General features: G+C 43.1%; 1 protein-coding gene and 2 non-coding genes across 4 annotated transcripts in view; 1 reads left to right on the plus strand and 2 right to left on the minus strand.

Annotated features, from left to right (window-relative positions):
* Window positions 1-18689, plus strand: part of LOC117553257 (synaptic vesicle glycoprotein 2B-like) — a 74487-nt gene that overhangs the window by 14212 nt on the left and 41586 nt on the right. For both annotated transcript variants that reach the window (XM_034227125.1, XM_034227126.1), the window contains exons 2-3: window positions 6905-7525; window positions 9285-9511. In XM_034227125.1, coding sequence (XP_034083016.1) covers window positions 7290-7525; window positions 9285-9511 — 463 coding nt within the window. In that variant the 5' untranslated portion in view covers window positions 6905-7289. The remainder of the gene's footprint in view (window positions 1-6904; window positions 7526-9284; window positions 9512-18689) is intronic.
* On the minus strand, window positions 11061-11133 carry trnaf-gaa. Its single transcript has one exon. It is a non-coding gene; the product is annotated as a tRNA-Phe (tRNA).
* On the minus strand, window positions 11606-11678 carry trnaf-gaa. The gene has a single exon. It is a non-coding gene; the product is annotated as a tRNA-Phe (tRNA).

Below are 18689 nucleotides of genomic sequence, written 5' to 3' on the forward strand. Positions count from 1 at the left end.
ATGTGATGTATTATGGGATGTATCTCTGTAATTATGAAAGTTATGAATGAGAAAAGTAAGAGCAATCGATTCCCGACCGAGCTGAACGTTTTGATGTTTGAACGGAGTTTCAGCGATGTGGAATGTGGGAGGAGAAGCGCAGCAAAATAAGCCGGTGGAATAATAAACTTTTCGTGCGTAGAAGAACATATAGTGGGAATGCTGTATCAGCTGTATCACCATAAACAAACCATGGGTTAGGGGAGCTTTAACAAACCATTAATTGTTCTTAGTCCAGCAGGGAAGCAGTGTAAATGAAATGTAGGGTACATGGAGGATACTGAACTCTTAGCAACTTCGCCTATAATGGAAAGCTAAAGGGGGACCATCATCTACTGTGGAGGTGGAGAATCCCAAAGAGTGAATATTGACCTCGCTAAGAGTTTCGTAGAACAATTGAAAAGTCAACCATCAAAACAAGTGGTTCACACTGTGAATCATAACAGACCATCTGTGGTTTCAACACGAAGCATTGCCTCCTACTCCAATAGTATGAAGCTGCAGCGTCGGAGACTGCAGTTTCAGGACCGCACTCCTGGGACCGCACTCCTGGGACCGCACTCCTGGGACCGCACTCCTAGGACCGCACTCCTGGGACCCTAGTTGTTTTGCAACATCGCCACCTAGCGAATTGGATGCCCGCAAAAGTACAACCAGCGAGTATTGAGTCTAATCCACAGCAAGTCTCTTTAGACATTGTAATGCTTGTTATTAACGATCTAAAAATGCATGAAAATATGTTTTTCTTTTTTAATAACAAATGTATTTTGTATGTCAGATGTAAAAAGATAGTCTTGTATATTTGTCTTATCAAATTTGACATACAACGTAAATATAATGTATATATATATATATATATATAAATATATATATATTGTAGTAAGAATGATATAATCTATTTATAATTTGAAATGTATATTGTATGTAGACATACATTTAGATGTATCATCATCATCATCATCAGCTTTCATTTGAAGAGACTCTTGGTCCATTTTTAAAAGACATACAACACTCAAATATAAATAAAAAAAGGCAGTGATACCAATGTTTCCACAGAGGTGACTGGTACAGCACTGAGACATGGATTTGAAAGCAGCATAATGACAGAGTTATGAGAAACATTCAATCAATGTATATTTTGTTAAAAGAAAACCAAAATGTTAATTTAGTTTTTAGGAGAAGGGGTGGGGTTAAATACGTGTAAACTCCTTCCCATGCCTTTTCGGATGTGTAATTAGGTAGATCATTTGTTTATATATCATTTGTAAGTCAATAATATTTAGTTTATCAATTTGATACTGCTTACGTTTCTACAGTATCATAATTCTCTTGTTTCATTTCATTATTATTATTTTTTTTGTATTACACGTTCGAAATAAATCAAACCAAATGTGTCTTTGAAGAGGTGCTTGATTACTCAAAAACAAAAACAACTGTTAGTGTGTTTCTGCACCTGGCTGCCAAAGAGAAACATGCCGTTTGACCGAGAGGCATTTCAGTGCAGAATCCATTTGTATTTATTCAGAAGACGGGCACAATTTCCACACCGAGGATTCTTCACTGGGGTGATGCGGGGTCTGTTGTTCCCTCAGCCACCAGAAAACAGCTCCAGCTGCAGAACCCCGGGAAGCCCTCTTCGGAGTTAAAACCCTCCAAGATTCCTCGCCGTCCACTTCCCCGGTAGCCTGTGCCAACGTCCTTATAAAGATGGTCGCATTGAAAGCACCCGGTTTCATTAAACAAATAATCAAATATGCTAACAGTTTATTTTGCTGAAAGCTATAGCTAACGAATAATTGTTTTTAGTGCATTTAATACGGTTAGAAGCTATCCTAAGCTAACAGGTGATTGTTTGTATTGCCTTAAGACTATCAAAGTTAACGTTAGCTAATCACACTTCATTTCAAGACACCGGCATTGTTATTAATGTTAAACAAATACAACTTTAAAAGCACTTCACATTACTCACACTCTGTGCGTTGTCGTTCATATTCATGTCTCCTACTCGCTAGGTGGCAGTGTCACGAAAACTAGGGTCCTAGGAGTGCGGTCCTGAAACTGCAGTCTCCGATGCTGCAGCTTCATGCTACTCTCTTGCTTCCCTCGTAAAAGGACATTTGCGTTGTTACTGCAGTCCAACAGTTTCTCCAGCCTAGGCTAGCCTGCTGGGTAATAACCACCATCAGATCATGGATTTATTGTAAAGCTTCTAGGAGCCTTGGTGGGTGCATTCAACACTGTCTTTCGTTTTTTGTAAAGCACCTTGAATTGCCTTGTGTTGAAAGGTGCTATATAAATAAACGTGCCTTGCCTTGCTTGTTTTTGAATAATGTTATAAGAAAAACAAAAAATAAATCTCTTCCAAATGTTGTTGTCTTCAGGTAGCAAGATGATAAAGAAGATGAAGAGTATACACAAAATGTGAACTGAATCACAATAATCTGTGACTTCATGATCTGTCAGATTTTCCCTTGAGGTGTTATATAACAGTGCATATCTTAAATATATCAGCTAAGAAAGTAACCTGCAGTAGAATGAGAGCAGGGTAGAACAAATAGGATTGACTAAACAGCAGTTGAAAAGCAAGGGGACATTCATGGAACTGTGTAGAACACAGTGGAGCAATAAATACATTGTTCATCACCTCAACCACTAATGGTTTACTGTGTGGCTCATATTGTAAATATCAGCAGATCGTTGTAAGATCCTTCTATGGTATTACACATATATGGAAATTGTCCATATCATTTGAGCCATCATGCCGTTCAATTGTTCTAATACTACACGGTAAACTTGGTCATAAGGACATCTGGCAAACTGATCAGTCTGACATTGAACATTTTTGCAAACCTGAGTTTAAAATGAGGACATAACTAATTGTGTGAAAATATCAGCTGAGCTTCCCTGCACATAAACGTAGGTGAAATGGGATACTTCATATTTCATATGGTCCCAGGAACATTTTGAGCAGAAGGCATGTAACTGAGCCTTCTTCTAAGATATGGGCTTTTGTTACATATTTCTGAATGGTTTATCGTGAATGTTGCAGAGTTTTAGAAGATGTTAGATCTTACTAGTTTGCTTGTTGGGATCCTGAAGAGGAGTCTTTTGCTGAGTCTTAGACTCTTGGTAAAAATGTGTATCAAACTGAAATATCGACTCATTAGTGGTTCAGCTGTGTTTTTTGTTTTGTATAATATTATCTTTGGGGAATGTTTTTGCCTTTATTTGGCAGATGACAGTCCCCCAAGGATAGAGGGACTGGTTTGACATGCAACGAAGGTCCCAATGCTTTACTGCATTTAAAATGACTAAGCATCCATAACAGAGAAACTGATATAGTTTTTAACTAGGGAGTCTTTGTGGGTCATCATTGCAAAATATGGTACTGGACTGCCTACTGTATAAGGCAGAGGAAGTTCGGATAACCTTTCCCGGTGTTTTCTTCAAATCAGATGGATTGCGGTTATATCTCAAATATTTACAGAAATGTAAACAAAACGACGTGTTGTTTTACAGAGTTATATGCTGTGAGTAATTTATGGTGACTAACAGCCCTGAACACGTATGTGTTAATTAGTGAATATTATACGTTTTTTAAAAACAGAATGGAGACACAGAGGCAGGCCGGCTGTTTCCCTGATTCCAGTCTTTATGTGAGGCTAAGCTAATCAGCTGGGTCAGAGACTTGAAGCATGAGACTGATGAGACTCACTCTCAGCAAGGAAGTAAATAAATGTCACCACTTTTTGTCACTGAAACTATGTGGTTTAGCCAGTGTTGTGCTAGTTACTGAAAACCAGTAACTAGTTACCATTACTAGTTACTTCATTTCAAAAGTAACTCAGTTACTTTACTAGTTACTTACACAAAAAAGTAATGCGTTACTGTGAAAAGTAACGTTTTCGTTACTTAAAAAAAGGGCTCCCATTAATGCCCTTATATCAATCAATCAATGTTTATTTATATAGCCCAATATCACAAATGTTACATTTGTCTCAGTGGACTTTACAGTTTGTACAAAATATCAGTATGACAATACGACACCCTCTGTCCTTAGACCCTCACATCGTAAGGAAAAACTTCCGAAGAAAACCCACAGTTTAAAGGGAAAAATGGGAGAAACCTCAGGGAGAGCAACAGAGGAGGGATCCCTCTCCCAGGACGGACAGACGTGCAATAGATGCCGTGTGTAAATTGAAAAGATAATACATTTGCAACATAGGTAGTCCAAATGTTTGGAAATGCATGTGTGTATAATAGGAAGATGAATCCACGAGGATATCCATCCAGGACCTATGATCCAGGACCACAGCCACGACTCAAGATCCAGGGCTCGCGATCCAGGACAGAGGAGCGCAGGATCATCCATGACTCCGGATCCCGGCGTATATAGACACCAAAAAGAAAGACATTTTGGGAAGCTGGGTTAATGGGAACATGAGAGTACACAGGTATAGACAGAGAGAAGGAAGAAGTAAGATGTCCCCCGACAAACTAAGCCTATATCAGCAAAACTAGGGGCTGAATCTAATCAGCCCTAACTATAAGCTTTATCAAAAAGGAAGGTCTAAAGCGCACTCTTAAAAACGGATAGGGTGTCTGCCGTCCGAACACAAACTGGAAGCTGATTCCACAAATGTGGAGCTTGATAAGAAAAGGCTCTGGCTCCCATTGTACTTTTAGAGACTCTAGGAACAACCAACAAACCCTGCATTCTTGGAAAACAATGCCCTAGTAGGACAGTAGGGTATAATGAGTTCTTTAAGGTAAGATGGCGCCTGCCCATTAAGGGCTTTGTAGGCGAGAAGAAGAATTTAAAATTCTATCCTGTGTTCTATAGGGAGCCAGTGTAAGGCAGCCAGAACAGGAGTAATGTGGTCCCTTTTCCTAACTCTGGCTAGTACACGAGCTGCAGCATTTTGAATCAGCTGAAGCGACTTGACTGACTTCTAGGTACACCCTGATAATAAAGAGTTACAATAATCCAGCCTTGAAGTAACAAATGCATGGACTAGTTTCTCTGCATCGTTTTGAGGCAAGATATGCCTGATTTTTGCAATGTTACGTAGATGGAAGTAGGCGGTCCTTGAAATTGATTTTATGTGGGCGTTAAAGGATAAAATTATAGCCTTCATTTCAGTACTGTTATTGCATTGGAGAATAATACAATCTGTTGATCAACTTGACATGCCTTATATGCAATCTGGATTGCATCGATATTAGCTGGCTTTCCATTTTTGTATATTCTTTCTCCAGGTAGTTGGAAAAAGTTTTCCGTCCCATATGCCGTGTGCCGCCCGGACATGCTATCATGCTAACTAGCTCCCTGAAAGCGGGTGACTCCACTGTAGCAATAGCCTGCATGTGTTCTACAACATACCGTGCAATGGCTTTAACGACTTTTCCCTGGCTAGCAGTCCCTTGGTTAAAATCCAGCCGCTGTTGCTTAGGTGGAGGTGGAGTGGCGTCGGCTGAGTCTCTGTGGTCTTAGCTACTAGCTTTGTCCCAGCATGTTGTTTTTGCAGATGTTTTAAGAGATTTGAATTACTGGTTTGGGCAGTAGATAGGCTCTTTGACCCGCCAAGACACAACTTACATTTAACTAAAACGTTCTTTTCTTTGTGCTCGACAAAAGTGAAATAGTGAGAATATCTCCAGGTGGAGAAACTAGACTTGAGCTCCGCCGCCGCCATGATAGTCTTGTTAGTAAACAACACAAACACGCCCACAGCGCGTCTCCGCATGTGACACAGGAAGTATCTAAGTACATTTACTCAAGTACTGTACTTAAGTACAGTTCTCATCTCTGTTCGCCTGGCTGTTGACTATATAAAAAAAACTAACGGAGTAACGCACCATGTAGTAACGGTAACTGAGTTACTGCATTTAAAAAGTAATGCGTTAGAGTACCAGTTACTACCAAAAATAACGGCGTTACAGTAACGCGTTACTTTGTAACGTGTTAGTCCCAACACTGGGTTTAGCACATGGACATACATGTCAGTTGTTCATTTAAAGGTCTCCTATCATGCAAAATGCACTTTTTGATGTATTTTATACATAAATATGTGGCCCCGGTGTGTAAGGAGACTCACAAAGTGTCAGAAAATAAAACCCTGTCTATTTTCCTCCTTACCCACATCTTTAAAAACGGGAGAACAACGGAGCTGATCCAGATTTGTTGCAGTCATGACGACATTACTGAAATGTGGGCTGGCTTTACGCCCACGGCCCTATCACAAACGTCGCTGTATCAGAAACAATGCATGACGTGGTTTGGAAGTAATGTGGTCCGTGTTTACATTAGCAAGCATCTCTGTAAAGAAGCCAGATATAAAAAGGTACTCACCTTGTGGTAAACCCGTGAGAGAGAAAGCGTTTGAGCTCCATAATGTTTCAGAAATAATGCTTGATGAGGTTTGGAACATAATATAGTGTTTAATCATGGCAGAGTTTAGCTGAGTTTCTGCTGGTAGACAGCCTTCTCTTCACAGAGCTCACTGCTTGCATGTGGATGCTCCAAAGGGGCGTGGCCAGCAGCAGCAGCAGTTCCAAAGGGGCGTAACCAGCAGCAGCTCCAAAGGGGCGTAACCAGCAGCAGTTCGGTTACATTTAAAGGACCAGACCCAGAATCAGCACTTTAGTAACAGGGCTGAAATAGAGGGATATGAGGCATGCTACAATGGGTGATCTGTTTGGTATTTTGAGCAAAACACTTCAGAGACATGTTTTGTAAAGATATGGCCCTATAATATATTGTCCAAATATAGCATAATAGGTTAGCTTTAAGTCGGCAGTACTGCAAGTGTCTTTACAGCATTTTGCCATGAAGATGAATCAACATGAGTTTCTTTCTTTTCAGGAGTGACAACTGAAGACAATATCTGACAGGACTCTGGAATAACTCACAGCAGCATCACAACTAACACCAGGGACAGAGACATCACACATTATTACAGAGATACATTCAAGGAGAGCACCTTCATGTTTAAAAGATCTACTTTAATCTAGCAATCTTGGCTTTAAAAAGCACACGGTCACTGTAACTAATGACTTTTACTGTAGTTATTCTGCATTATATTCATATATAGGCTAATAACCTCATCATGCTAAACTAAAGGGTCAAACTGCAAGTTTATCTCACCAGTTATTAACTACCAGCAGACTATACATAACTAGCAAGCCAACCAGTGACCTTGTACTTGCAGTAAAGTTAGCCATTAGCATAGTGAGTCTAGTAAACCAAGATGGCTGACCCATACCAAAACAACGTATACCACCAAGGAGGAGGTGACAGCTATGGGAGTTACGGAGAAGGTGGAGGCCATGATGGATATGGTTACCAGGCAGACTACCCTACCCAGGAAGAGGATGCAGCCAGCGATGCGACAGAAGGACATGATGAAGAGGATCAGATGTACGAAGGAGAATATCAAGGGATACCCCACCCTGACGAGGTGAAGGCTGCACAGAGAGCAGCACGGTGAGGCCCAGCACGCTGGTTCTATGTGTTCTTGTGGAAATGTGCAGCATTAGCAGAAGTCTTAATGATTCCAAGCATTCTACTTAAACTAGCCTAGCATACCTAATAAGTCAAGATAACTGACCATTGCTAAAATAACATGGAGGCGGGGACAGCCACTGCATTGGTCCTAATCCCTAAGTAGTGAGGTTACTACTTTTGACATATTTATGGTAACACCCTAACCATACACTGTAAGCATTGTTACGCCCAGGTCTAGGGGAACATAGGTGCAGCATAAAGTTGCACTCTCCCCACTTTTCCCACTCCCAAGAACATGGACGCCGAGACAGAGAATGTCGTTTGGTCAATTTAATTACCAAAATTATTACAAAGAGCAGGAACAAAACCACAAAACGAACAAACCTTTTAACACAAAACTCTTACCTAACGAATGAGAAAAATAAACGTGCAGGCTTCTTACCTACTCTAACGTAAAAACAGGAGACAACGAATTACCCAAACGCAAAGGGTTTTGCACTCCTGAGAAAAATAAAGCGTGTCTACAAAGACAGGTAAAGTAGCTTTTCTTTCTACAGTCTCACAACAGAAGAGAAGTACCGGTATACGGTATAAATAGCTACACAGCACAACAGGACAGATATCTTAACGCAATTTGTATTGGGAGTAGGAGAAGTCAAATCAGAGAGAGCGGCCGAGGAACTGCACGGCTGCAGCTTAATATGCTCCCGTCTCCTCAGGTGGACCAATCAGCCTGTCGAGGGCAGCCAATCAGCTACCGGGCACCACCTGTTTACTCACACGCAGCCACACAGACACAGGAGGAGGAAGAAATATCTGCACACTATACATAACGACCAGGGTCGTAACAGCATATCATAGTTTATCAGAGGTATTACATGAGGACTTTCTAAGATGCCAAAACACACATTCAGGAAGTGAGAGGATTGGCACCTTATATAGATATTCATTTGAGTATAGAAGCATATGGGTCTATATAGGCCTACTGTCTATGAAATGAATATATTATTTTGAATGGTTTCTGTCTGAAGACATTGTGATTCTTAAAATTAACAATAAAACGAGTTGATAGAACAGCAATAACTAGAGGAAAGCAACAATATATAGAATAATTGGGTTTCACTATCACTTCCTCTGTCATTTTAACCATGACTTGGCATTGCACAAAGATCTTTGCACAATGGATACAAATGTAACAACATAAATTCTATAGTTTTTTATAATTGTGATCAAACACAAACAGTTAAAAGTATAACGTGGTATGGTTTACTCTTGGTTGTATGAGATTATTATCCATAGTGTACAGTAGGTGGCGGTCAGCATGCCACTGTGAAACTGGGCTGGAAGTAGCAGACAGGAGTTACGAAATGGAAGTGAAGCATTGTATTGCTGTGGAAGGGGGCAACAGCTAAATGTATCTTACCTATCACCTAAAAGAACGGCCTGCCTAACAAATCTGTAAAATCTGTTTGAGTCGACGCTATCTTAAAAAAAGTATTCTGAAAGACATTTAAAGCAGGCAACTGTTATATCTACTCCACCAAAGCACTGATGCTCTGTTAATCATTATTTTGTGAATAGAGGTAGCAGTAGACCAGCATCTCCTGTGTTCTGCTTGGTAAAATCAAATAAAAACCCACTTCAGTATGAATGATCCCTTTAAGGGTTTGAAATCCCTAGATCTGTCAAAAAACCCATCTTCATTCATCTTTAAGACTTCTTCTTGTTCTCTTCCCAGGGCTAAAACTAGAGCAGCTGGCAGTGCGGTGTCTGAACTAGAAGAGTTATCTGAACAATACGAAGACATCATGGAGGACTGTGGCCACGGGAAGTTCCAGTGGACGCTGTTTGTAGTGCTGGGCCTGGCTCTGATGGGGGATGGAGTCGAGTGTTTTGTGGTAGCGTTCGTTCTACCCTCTGCAGAAAAGGATCTGTGTCTTTCCAATGCAGATAAAGGGATGCTGGGTAGGGGCTTTCATGATTTACTTCTGCTTACAGTGTGGCTTCTGTGTGGGAAGTGTTTTAGTCTGTGCTGCAGCGACCGAGTTGACCGCTATAGTTATGTATTGATGTGTTGACTCCCACTGGTTATAAAGAGTTTTTCTGTTCAAGAATTCATCAGCCAAGGGATACGATCAAGAACTAAAACTAAACATGATCAGGTGGAGCCAGGGTTAGTGTGACATGTACCAGAGGGGGATTATATTCAAGTGGTTTAATATGTATTACCCTTGGTTTATGACTCTTAAATCAAAATTGGTGACATTCTCAGCTTTTTTCCCAAATGCATGGCTAAAGCCCCTGTCACACTGTCCCGAAATTGACACCCGATGGACACACGAATATGGAATTGTGAATTTCGCACGAAGATGGCCCCGAAACACACACGAAGGCAACATTTACATTACATTTAAGACATACAACTGCAATGAAAGTACCAAAAACAATTGTGTTACAGTACTATGATACTGTACTGATATCTTCAGACTTTGTTCTTTACTTTATCCGTCGTTATATGTAGAAAATATTACGTTTTCTCCGTAATGTTGTTTCCATAACAACAACAACTTCCTGTCAACTGTCCTTCAAAATAATATATGATATCCTTTTTAGTTTCACAGAACACAAATTGGGTTATTTACATAATATATTTACATGATTTTGTTGTGCAATAAAACAACCCGATGGACACACGATAAAGGAAATGTTCAAATTCGGCTGTGATCGTAGCAACATCGGGCCATTCGTGAGGGCATCTTAAGCCATCGTATGATCGCCGGTGGAGTTTCTCAGGCTCCGGCAGCAACTTCGTGAGCAGTGGCAAAATCTTTGGCATGCCAAAAAATTGCCGAAGGACCTTGCGAAGGTTCATTTTCGTGTTGAATTCGTGTGTCAATTTTGCCCTTCGTAAGGCCATCGTGAGGCCATCGGGCATTCGCCCCGATCAGAGTGAGGGTGAATGCACCGATGATAACACGAAGATGACACGATTTGACAAGATGCCCTCACGAGTGCCTTACGAAGTTGCCGCTCACGAAGTTGCTGCCGGAGCCTGAGAAACTCCACCGGCGGTCATACGATGGCTTAGATGCCCTCACGAATGGCCCGATGTTGCTACGATCACAGCCAAATTTGAACATTTCCTTTATCGTGTGTCCATCGGGTGTCAATTTCGGGACAGTGTGACAGGGGCTTTAGTACCATACTTTCTCATATCTTGGCTTTACTTAACCTTAACTACAGCAATGTTTAATCAAACATGCCTATACTTGTAGGCTTTGTTTATGTTATATCTAATCAAAGAAAATCATGGAAAGTACATTTTCTGCTCTTTTTCATGAATTATCTGAACAATAGAAGCTCTTATTGCTGCTCCCGTTCATGCAAAGTAAACTCTTTCACAATATTTACCAGGGACCTTCAGATATTTGGTCTAACGCTCACCCAACTCACAACCTAGGGTACATCAGGTATAACCATTGAGCAACTTGTCCCCCTAAAGAAATCTACCTTCTGCCGAAACCCGGGATTGAACCAGGGACCTTTAGATCTTCAGTCTATCTCTCTCCCAACTGAGCTATTTCGGCACAAAAACCCCAAATACGACGCTCGTGAATTGTCAAGGGGGGGGGGGTTGTTGTCTGCCGTCAGCGAACCAGGCCGTTGACGTCCGGCCGTTCTGTGATTCTCCAGAACACACAGCTGGCCAGCGGCCCACCAGGATAAGTCCCGACCAGTGGCGGCGCTAGGGGGTGGCTACTTGGGCTCAAGCCCCGGATGTTTTCTGAAAAGCCCCGGATGTTTCACTTAAAAAAAATTAGGCTTTGTTTATGTTATATCTAATCAAAGAAAATCATGGAAAATACATTTTCTGCTCTTTTTCATGAATTATCTGAACAATACAAGCTCTTATTGCTGCTCCCGTTCATGCAAAGTAAACACTTTCACAATATTTACCAGGGACCTTCAGATATTTGGTGTAACGCTCACCCAACTCACAACCTAGGGTACATCAGGTATAACCATTGAGCAACTTGTCCCCTAAAGAAATCTACCTTCTGCCGAAACCCGGGATTGAACCAGGGACCTTTAGATCTTCAGTCTATCTCTCTCCCAACTGAGCTATTTCGGCACAAAAACCCCAAATACGACGCTCGTGAATTGTCAAGGGGGGGGGGGGTGTTGTCTGCCGTCAGCGAACCAGGCCGTTGACATCTGGCCGCTCTCTGATTCTCCAGAACACACAGCTGGCCAGCGGCCCACCAGGATAAGTCCCGACCAGTGGCGGCGCTAGGGGGTGGCTACTTGGGCTCAAGCCCCGGATGTTTTCTGAAAAGCCCCGGATGTTTCACTTAAATAAAATAAAAAAATAAAAAATGTTTTGTTGAAAACGTCTCGGGAGTAATGTGTAGTACCGGAGTCCACCAGAGAGGCAGCCACTGTGGGACATTAGCCTGCGTACTGCGTAGCCTGCCCTGAAGAAGAAGTGATCCTTCCTAGTGCCTGACGAGTTTTAAGCTAATAGCCTATACAGTTATGGATATTATAAAGTTATTGTCATCGAAGCAGGCCACAAGCTGCAGCAGCAGCAGTATCAGCAGCTGACAACAATGTCATCACCAGCAGTCAAGAAATGGATGATGTTTCAGGTTTGTTAATCTAATGGTGATATCTGCACTCTGGCTGACTGAGTAAGAAGTGAAAAAGAGTGATGTAACGTTAATGTTATAGCTAGTAAACATGGAGTAACCACACTAAGTATACCCTTATATGTTAGTATGTATACAGAACATGACTACAAATTATCCTAAGATGTAACGTTAACCCTTCATACCTCAGTCTACTTTTAAGACACTAAAATAACGTATTCCAATTTGTATTTTGTTTTCGCGCGTGGAATTATACCGGCTCTCGTTTCAGTACACATAACAACAGAACTGACAGGCAACCCTCTGAATCAGACTCCGATTGGCTGTGACTGCATCCACTCAGAGTGTCCGATTCAGAAACGTGACTCTTACACTCTTTACGTCACAAACAAAGATGGTGGATGAGAATAGATCTATAAAACGATAAGCAATGCGCCAGAATCAAGGTGAGACTATCCGCATCCTTTAAAACTCTACGCACATTCGTTTCACCTTAATAAGTAAACGACTATTTGAGTGAGTTAAGGCATTAGTTTGCTTCATTAAAGGGTGTTAATGAGTATTCTCCAGTGCCTTTTGTCTGCTTTAAGGTGTTATTAAGGTAGGGTTAATGTTGCTCTCAAAGTGCACCAGATTGATGCTTTCAACTTCAATATTTAAAAAAAAATCTTCCCGGAGGAGCATGCCCCCGGACCCCCCGAGAGGAGGCGACGATCCCCCTAAAGGATGTTCGGTCCACCCCCCACTTGTAAAAAATAGCACTGTACCCCTGCACCCCCCCCACCAATCCAACAACTCCTGGGCTAAGCCCCGGATCTCCTACAATCCTAAATCCGCCACTGGTCCCGACTCTCACGATGGCCGATCCGTACCTCCCCTGCCTCCCCTGACTACACGTCACTGACACACACCCCTGCAAACTCTCTGCACGGAAGAGGAGGACCGGAGTCCGGGCGATGCTGCTTCTCCAAGGAAGAGACACACGTTCATTAAGCCGAAAAAACTATATCCGGTCCCAGTGATCTGCTATTTTAAAGTAAAGTCAACACATATCGACCCTCAATAGTCTATATTAAGAACGAGAACATTTTTAACATATATATCGTTTTTTGTAAACATATGACAAATGTGCGAGGGTGATGAAGTCAGAGCATCGTCCTATGTGCCCCGGACAGCCCCGGCCCAATGTAACCCCTGACTATAGGTAGAAAGGACATTTATACATATGTGGCAGCAGCCGCAAATGATACGGGGTAGGTGAAAGTATTTTGTTGAGGTTCATTTGATAATAAACTTCACACTAGTCCGACAACGGCACCTTGGGAATTGCACCCATGGAAATATAGCATGTATTTCGCTAAACAGACACAAAGGTTCCAATACTGAGGAGCAGGAGACGTGGTTCCAATTATCACAAATATTACATTTGATTAAATACGATGCAATATTTAAAAGACAGTTTAAAACACAATCATACACGGGGCTATAATAAAAAGGGGAAAACTAATTAGGGGGCTGAGGCTTACCAGTGAGGGGACAGGGTCAACGAGTGAGGAGACGGATCCCAAACAAAACTGAAGTAACTCCAGTCACAAGTGTCCAACACTCTCACACTCACACTGGAAGAAATTAAAACTCAAAAATGGGGAAACCACCACCGTAAGTTTCAGTAACTAAAAAGGGGGACAAAGAGGGAAACAATTAATGGGGTCCAAGAAACTAACACAATATCAAAATAAACCTAAATAAGCCGCAGCTATACAATAGGCACTCCAAGCGGCAAGAAGAAAGAAATTCAATAATCACTTAAAGGGAGGCAATCCTCATGACACGCATTTTTTAATAATTATCATCCGATAAAACAGACCAGTCTCTGCCAGTCTTTTTTTAATTGTTTTAATCCGATGACGTTATCAGTGATTTTAAGCTGATTAATTACCAAAATAACATCAACCCTGTGGGCGGCGCCATTTTGACGAGTCACATGACTTATTTTACCGAAAGTGACGTGAACTATGCGTTTGGTGTCGAGGACAAATTGACTTATGTGCTTTATTAATGTTGTTTACTCTAGTTAGTGATGGCGAGATGAAGCCTTATGAAGCTTTGAAGCTTTCCAGCCAATTGGTTCGCAAAAGGGTTCATCTCATGAGGCTTCATCATGGGCTTCATTTGAACACAAACCCCCTGTTGGTCAAAGTGTGTAAAACAGGCAGATTGGACATCTCAACAGTGTGCTCTATCTCATACCGAGTTCCCAATGAGTAAAGCCTTAGAATAACTCTAAACAACGAACATTAAATCATATTTTCATGTTAACAATATTGTATTTATTCCAGTTGAATGATTGTGATTGAAAAGCCTAAGGAGGCTGGTAAATATTGCAAAGAGGGATTTGTATTCCTTACTAATATTCATAAACGTAACCATGTTATAGCCTGAGAAAGGCTAAACCATATCAAAGAATACATTTATTAACTACATTATCTCATGTAGCTGTAGCTTTTATAAACAACAAAAAATACGTATTGACAGTCGTTGAACCAGGAACCCTGCGGTCATGAGTCAACTGCTTTCCAGCTGAGCCACAGCACACACACTGAATCTCCCTGAAAACACTGTAACATATGTATTCCTGTATTTATTCATTCATGTTTTTTTTCCTACATTTATTTATGCTTGTATCTATTTATACTTATGCCATGTTCCGACCTCTATATAAGTGAGGTTCTGAGCTCTTTTAATTCCATCGTGTCACCAGCGGGCCCGGGTACAGGAGGGGTAATTTATTATACATCCATAGGTATTATGAGCGTTGTGGTTCAACGGTTCAACCATAGGGTTCAACCGATCTGAATCGCTTCCTGAAGCAGTCACGTGGTATCGGCAGACAGCGAGGCTTCGTTTGTCATCGATGACGTCACTGGCCCAAAACGATACAAGCCTCGATACAAGGTTCACAAAAAGCTTCGGGGATTACTCGACACACACTCCGAAGCCTCGGTGCAATACGTAACATCACTAACTCTAGTTACTCTCACAATTCTATAGAAATATGCCTCATTGTATCGCGAAACATTGCCACAATTCGGATAGGAACAATCCACGGAATGCTCGGTTCCATCTATTGCCAACGGGTAAGCGTAGGAGGTACGTTCGGAGGCAGTGGCTAGCGAAATGTGCTCGGACCGAACCGAAAGATCCACAGGCGCATGTATGCAGCGAACATTTCAAGTTTCCGGACGACTACTCTGAGAGTATGATGAAACATAAAATGGGATTTATTAATCAACCATTACTTAATGGGGATGCAGTGCAATGCCAGCCAGCATAAGCACATTACGCAGCAGACTTTACTTATTGTTTACTACGTAAGGAAGCAGGAATTGCAGGACCCAGAGCGCACGGAGCACAGAGCGGACAGCAGATAACGGAATTTCAGTTTTATTGCTTATAGATTATCAGAACATTTCAAAGGGGACACAGTCACATTGGATATTAACCTATGGATTAACTACATCATCGTTTATATCGTTGTAATGCCATTGAAGACCAGTTTAGACCAGGCAAAGAGGAAGGTAAGCCATGTTAGCCTAGCGCATGTTATTACCTAGCGCCACTTGTTTTGATGTACATTTTTGTTGATAACTTCGCGAGTTTGTATCTTTCAGTGTTGAGGTGAGTACCGTTAGATTCTGTGTCTTTACGATCATAAACGATGTGTTGGATGTGCAGCTAGGATAAGTAATAAGGGAGCTAGGAGTGATTTTCAGTGCAGTAATAGGTTAGCACAATTAGCATTGTGTGTTTTTTTGAAGAAAAAAATGAAAAAGATCAGTTAAATTAGTTTTTTTCCCGTTATATGGATATTAAATATTCATAGTTTATTAAATATTAAGGTTCCTTAGACGTTGTTTCCTGCAAATGACGCGATTTCGGCCCCGGAACCGGGTCCGTGGGGCCTAAGAGGATAACAGAGTATGTTTTTTATTTTTTTTACAGTTGTATTTGTGTGACCGGAGGTTTTCTCCCTCCGCACCGCTGCACGGCACTGTGCCATGCGCCTCCGCATTTGTCACTGCTGGGCGCGCCGGAAGTATAAATACAGGGGTGTGGCGTAGCTCGTGACTTACCTGTCAACCCCTTCGCTGGTGGCTGGAGCACGGCGTGGCCTGAATGAATTGTTTGTCGTGGCAGCCGTTTCGCAACACTCGCATCTGGACAGCGCATCTGACTGCCGGTGCAGTGGCGGAGAAATTGCTCCGCTAAGGACTCCCCTGGGCGCAGTGTTGTTATCACCTGCAGGATTTTGCCATGCCCATACCATTTTCTTAGCTTTGGTGTAGCTTTCCCCAGTCGTTATGGAGGAGGAGATGCAGCAGCTCCGGGACCTAGTGTATGAGCTTAGGGCAGACAACGAGCGACTTCGTCAGGAGCGTACTGTTCCCCTGGCGGACTCTGGTGGTGCTTCTTCCTCTTCTGCTATGGTTAGTCAGGCCCCGCTTGCGGGGGTTGCTGCTGCTGTCACTGAGCGGCTAGTTGTTATTCCAAGGGACCGTAAATGTCCCATGTTTAACGGAAAGACAGGCATAAGCATAGCTGAGTGGTCAGAGGAGGTGCAGGCATGTGCGCGTGCCCGCCATCTTTCTGCGGCCGACCAAGCCCTATTCCTCTTTGATCATCTTGAGGGCGAAGCCAAAGAAGAGATCAAGTTTTGCACTAGTGCAGAGCGAGGAGACCCAGCTCGGATGCTCGCTATCTTAAAGGAGCTATATGGTTGCGCTCAGTCTTACGTCACCTTACAACAGGCTTTCTTTTCTCGTCACCAACTCGAAGGTGAGACCCTGCAGGAGTATGCCTTAGTCCTTATGGCTTTAATGGCTCAGGTCACGCAACATGCACCTGATGGGATGCCCAACGCAGATATCCTACTACGTGATCAGTTCATTGAGCACGTTCTTGACAGTTATTTCGCAGGAAGCTCAAACAAGTTGTCCGTCGCCACCACAATACCACCTTGCTGGACCTTCGTGGTGAGGCTATTAGGTGGGAGAGGGAGGGTCTTCCAGGGGGTGCCAGGGTGCACAGCTCTTCTTTGCCATCTGCTTATGGTTTTCAGTATGGGGTGCAGGGACGCTTCCAACACACTCCTCCTGTCACTCCGCCTGAGCCAGGGTTGAGTGACCTGATGGACCTTTTGAAGCATCAGCAAGAACAGCTTAACCGACTCACCCAGACTGTAGCCTCCCTGCAGGCCCCTTGCTTCCAAGGTCAAACGTCCCGTAATGGTCCTTTGATCTGCAGAAGGTGTCAGCAGCCTGGCCATATAGCTCGAGAGTGTTAAAGTGAGCGGGTTCCCTCCCGGCACCGTGCTTTTCCTGATGATGGCGTAAACTCCAGTGCTGCTAGGCCTTCCCATTCATCCCACCAGGCGGAAAACTAGAGCCCACTGAGCTTTCGAGTCACAGCTCAGTTGGAGAGACCACAGGCTCACAGGAAAGGGCAACGGTCGACTTGATTGCTCCTTGCCCAAACATAAATGTCTTGATAGGAGGTGTAACTGTTACCTGCTTGGTGGACACGGGTTCCATGGTGTCCACAGTCACGGAAAGTTTCTTCTTGTCGCATTTTGCACCTTGGGGCAACGATCGCCTCCGCTCCTGTCACTGGCTGCGAGCAGCTAACGGCCTATCCATTCCATATATTGGCTACTTGGAGCTAGATATTGAACTGTGTGGCAAGGAGATGGCCAGCTGTGGGATTCTTGTTGTTAAAGACCCCCCTGGTGCTGTGTCTTCTGTCCCTGGAATCCTGGGGATGAATGTGATTCGCCGATGCTATCGAGAACTCTTTGGTACCTTTGGTCCCTCTCTCTTTGACTCACCCACTGTGACACGGGCGCCTGTCACAGTCATTGCAGCTCTACAGGAGTGCCACCAGTCTTCTGCTCAGGTTCTTGGGAACCCAACTGGCACTGTGAGGGTTCGAGGAAAGCGTGTGGTGCGCATACCTGGAGGTGTGATGAAGCTGGTTGCTAGCACATGTGCGGCACAGTTTTCCAGTCAAACTGCTCTGTTTGAGCCCCCTGAGGCAGGGTTGCCAGCTGGGCTGCTTGTGTCACCTTGCCTTGTATAGGTAGTCCGGGGTACTGCATACGTCCCAGTGGTCAATGTTGGGACCACTGAGGTTCTCCTTTACCCACGGACTGGTCTTGGCACGTTGAGTGCCGCGCAGGTTGTAAGTCTCCCTGCAGGTGTCACTGAGGTGGGGTCAACCTTTGCAACTGTCTCCTCCCAGACCGCTGCTCCGTGCATGACAAGTTAGAGTCATTGGATCTGTCTGCCTTGCATGAGCACGAGCAGACAAGGTTAAAGTCCCTGTTGCAACAGTACCAGTCTGTCTTCTCGACCCATTATGGAGACCTGGGCTGCACTACACTCATTTCCCATGACATTCCTGTTCTTGATGATGTGCCTGTAAGGCAGAGGTACCGA

Source organism: Gymnodraco acuticeps, unplaced genomic scaffold, assembly GCF_902827175.1.
Source record: "Gymnodraco acuticeps unplaced genomic scaffold, fGymAcu1.1, whole genome shotgun sequence".
Classification (NCBI taxonomy): Eukaryota; Metazoa; Chordata; class Actinopteri; order Perciformes; family Bathydraconidae; genus Gymnodraco; species Gymnodraco acuticeps.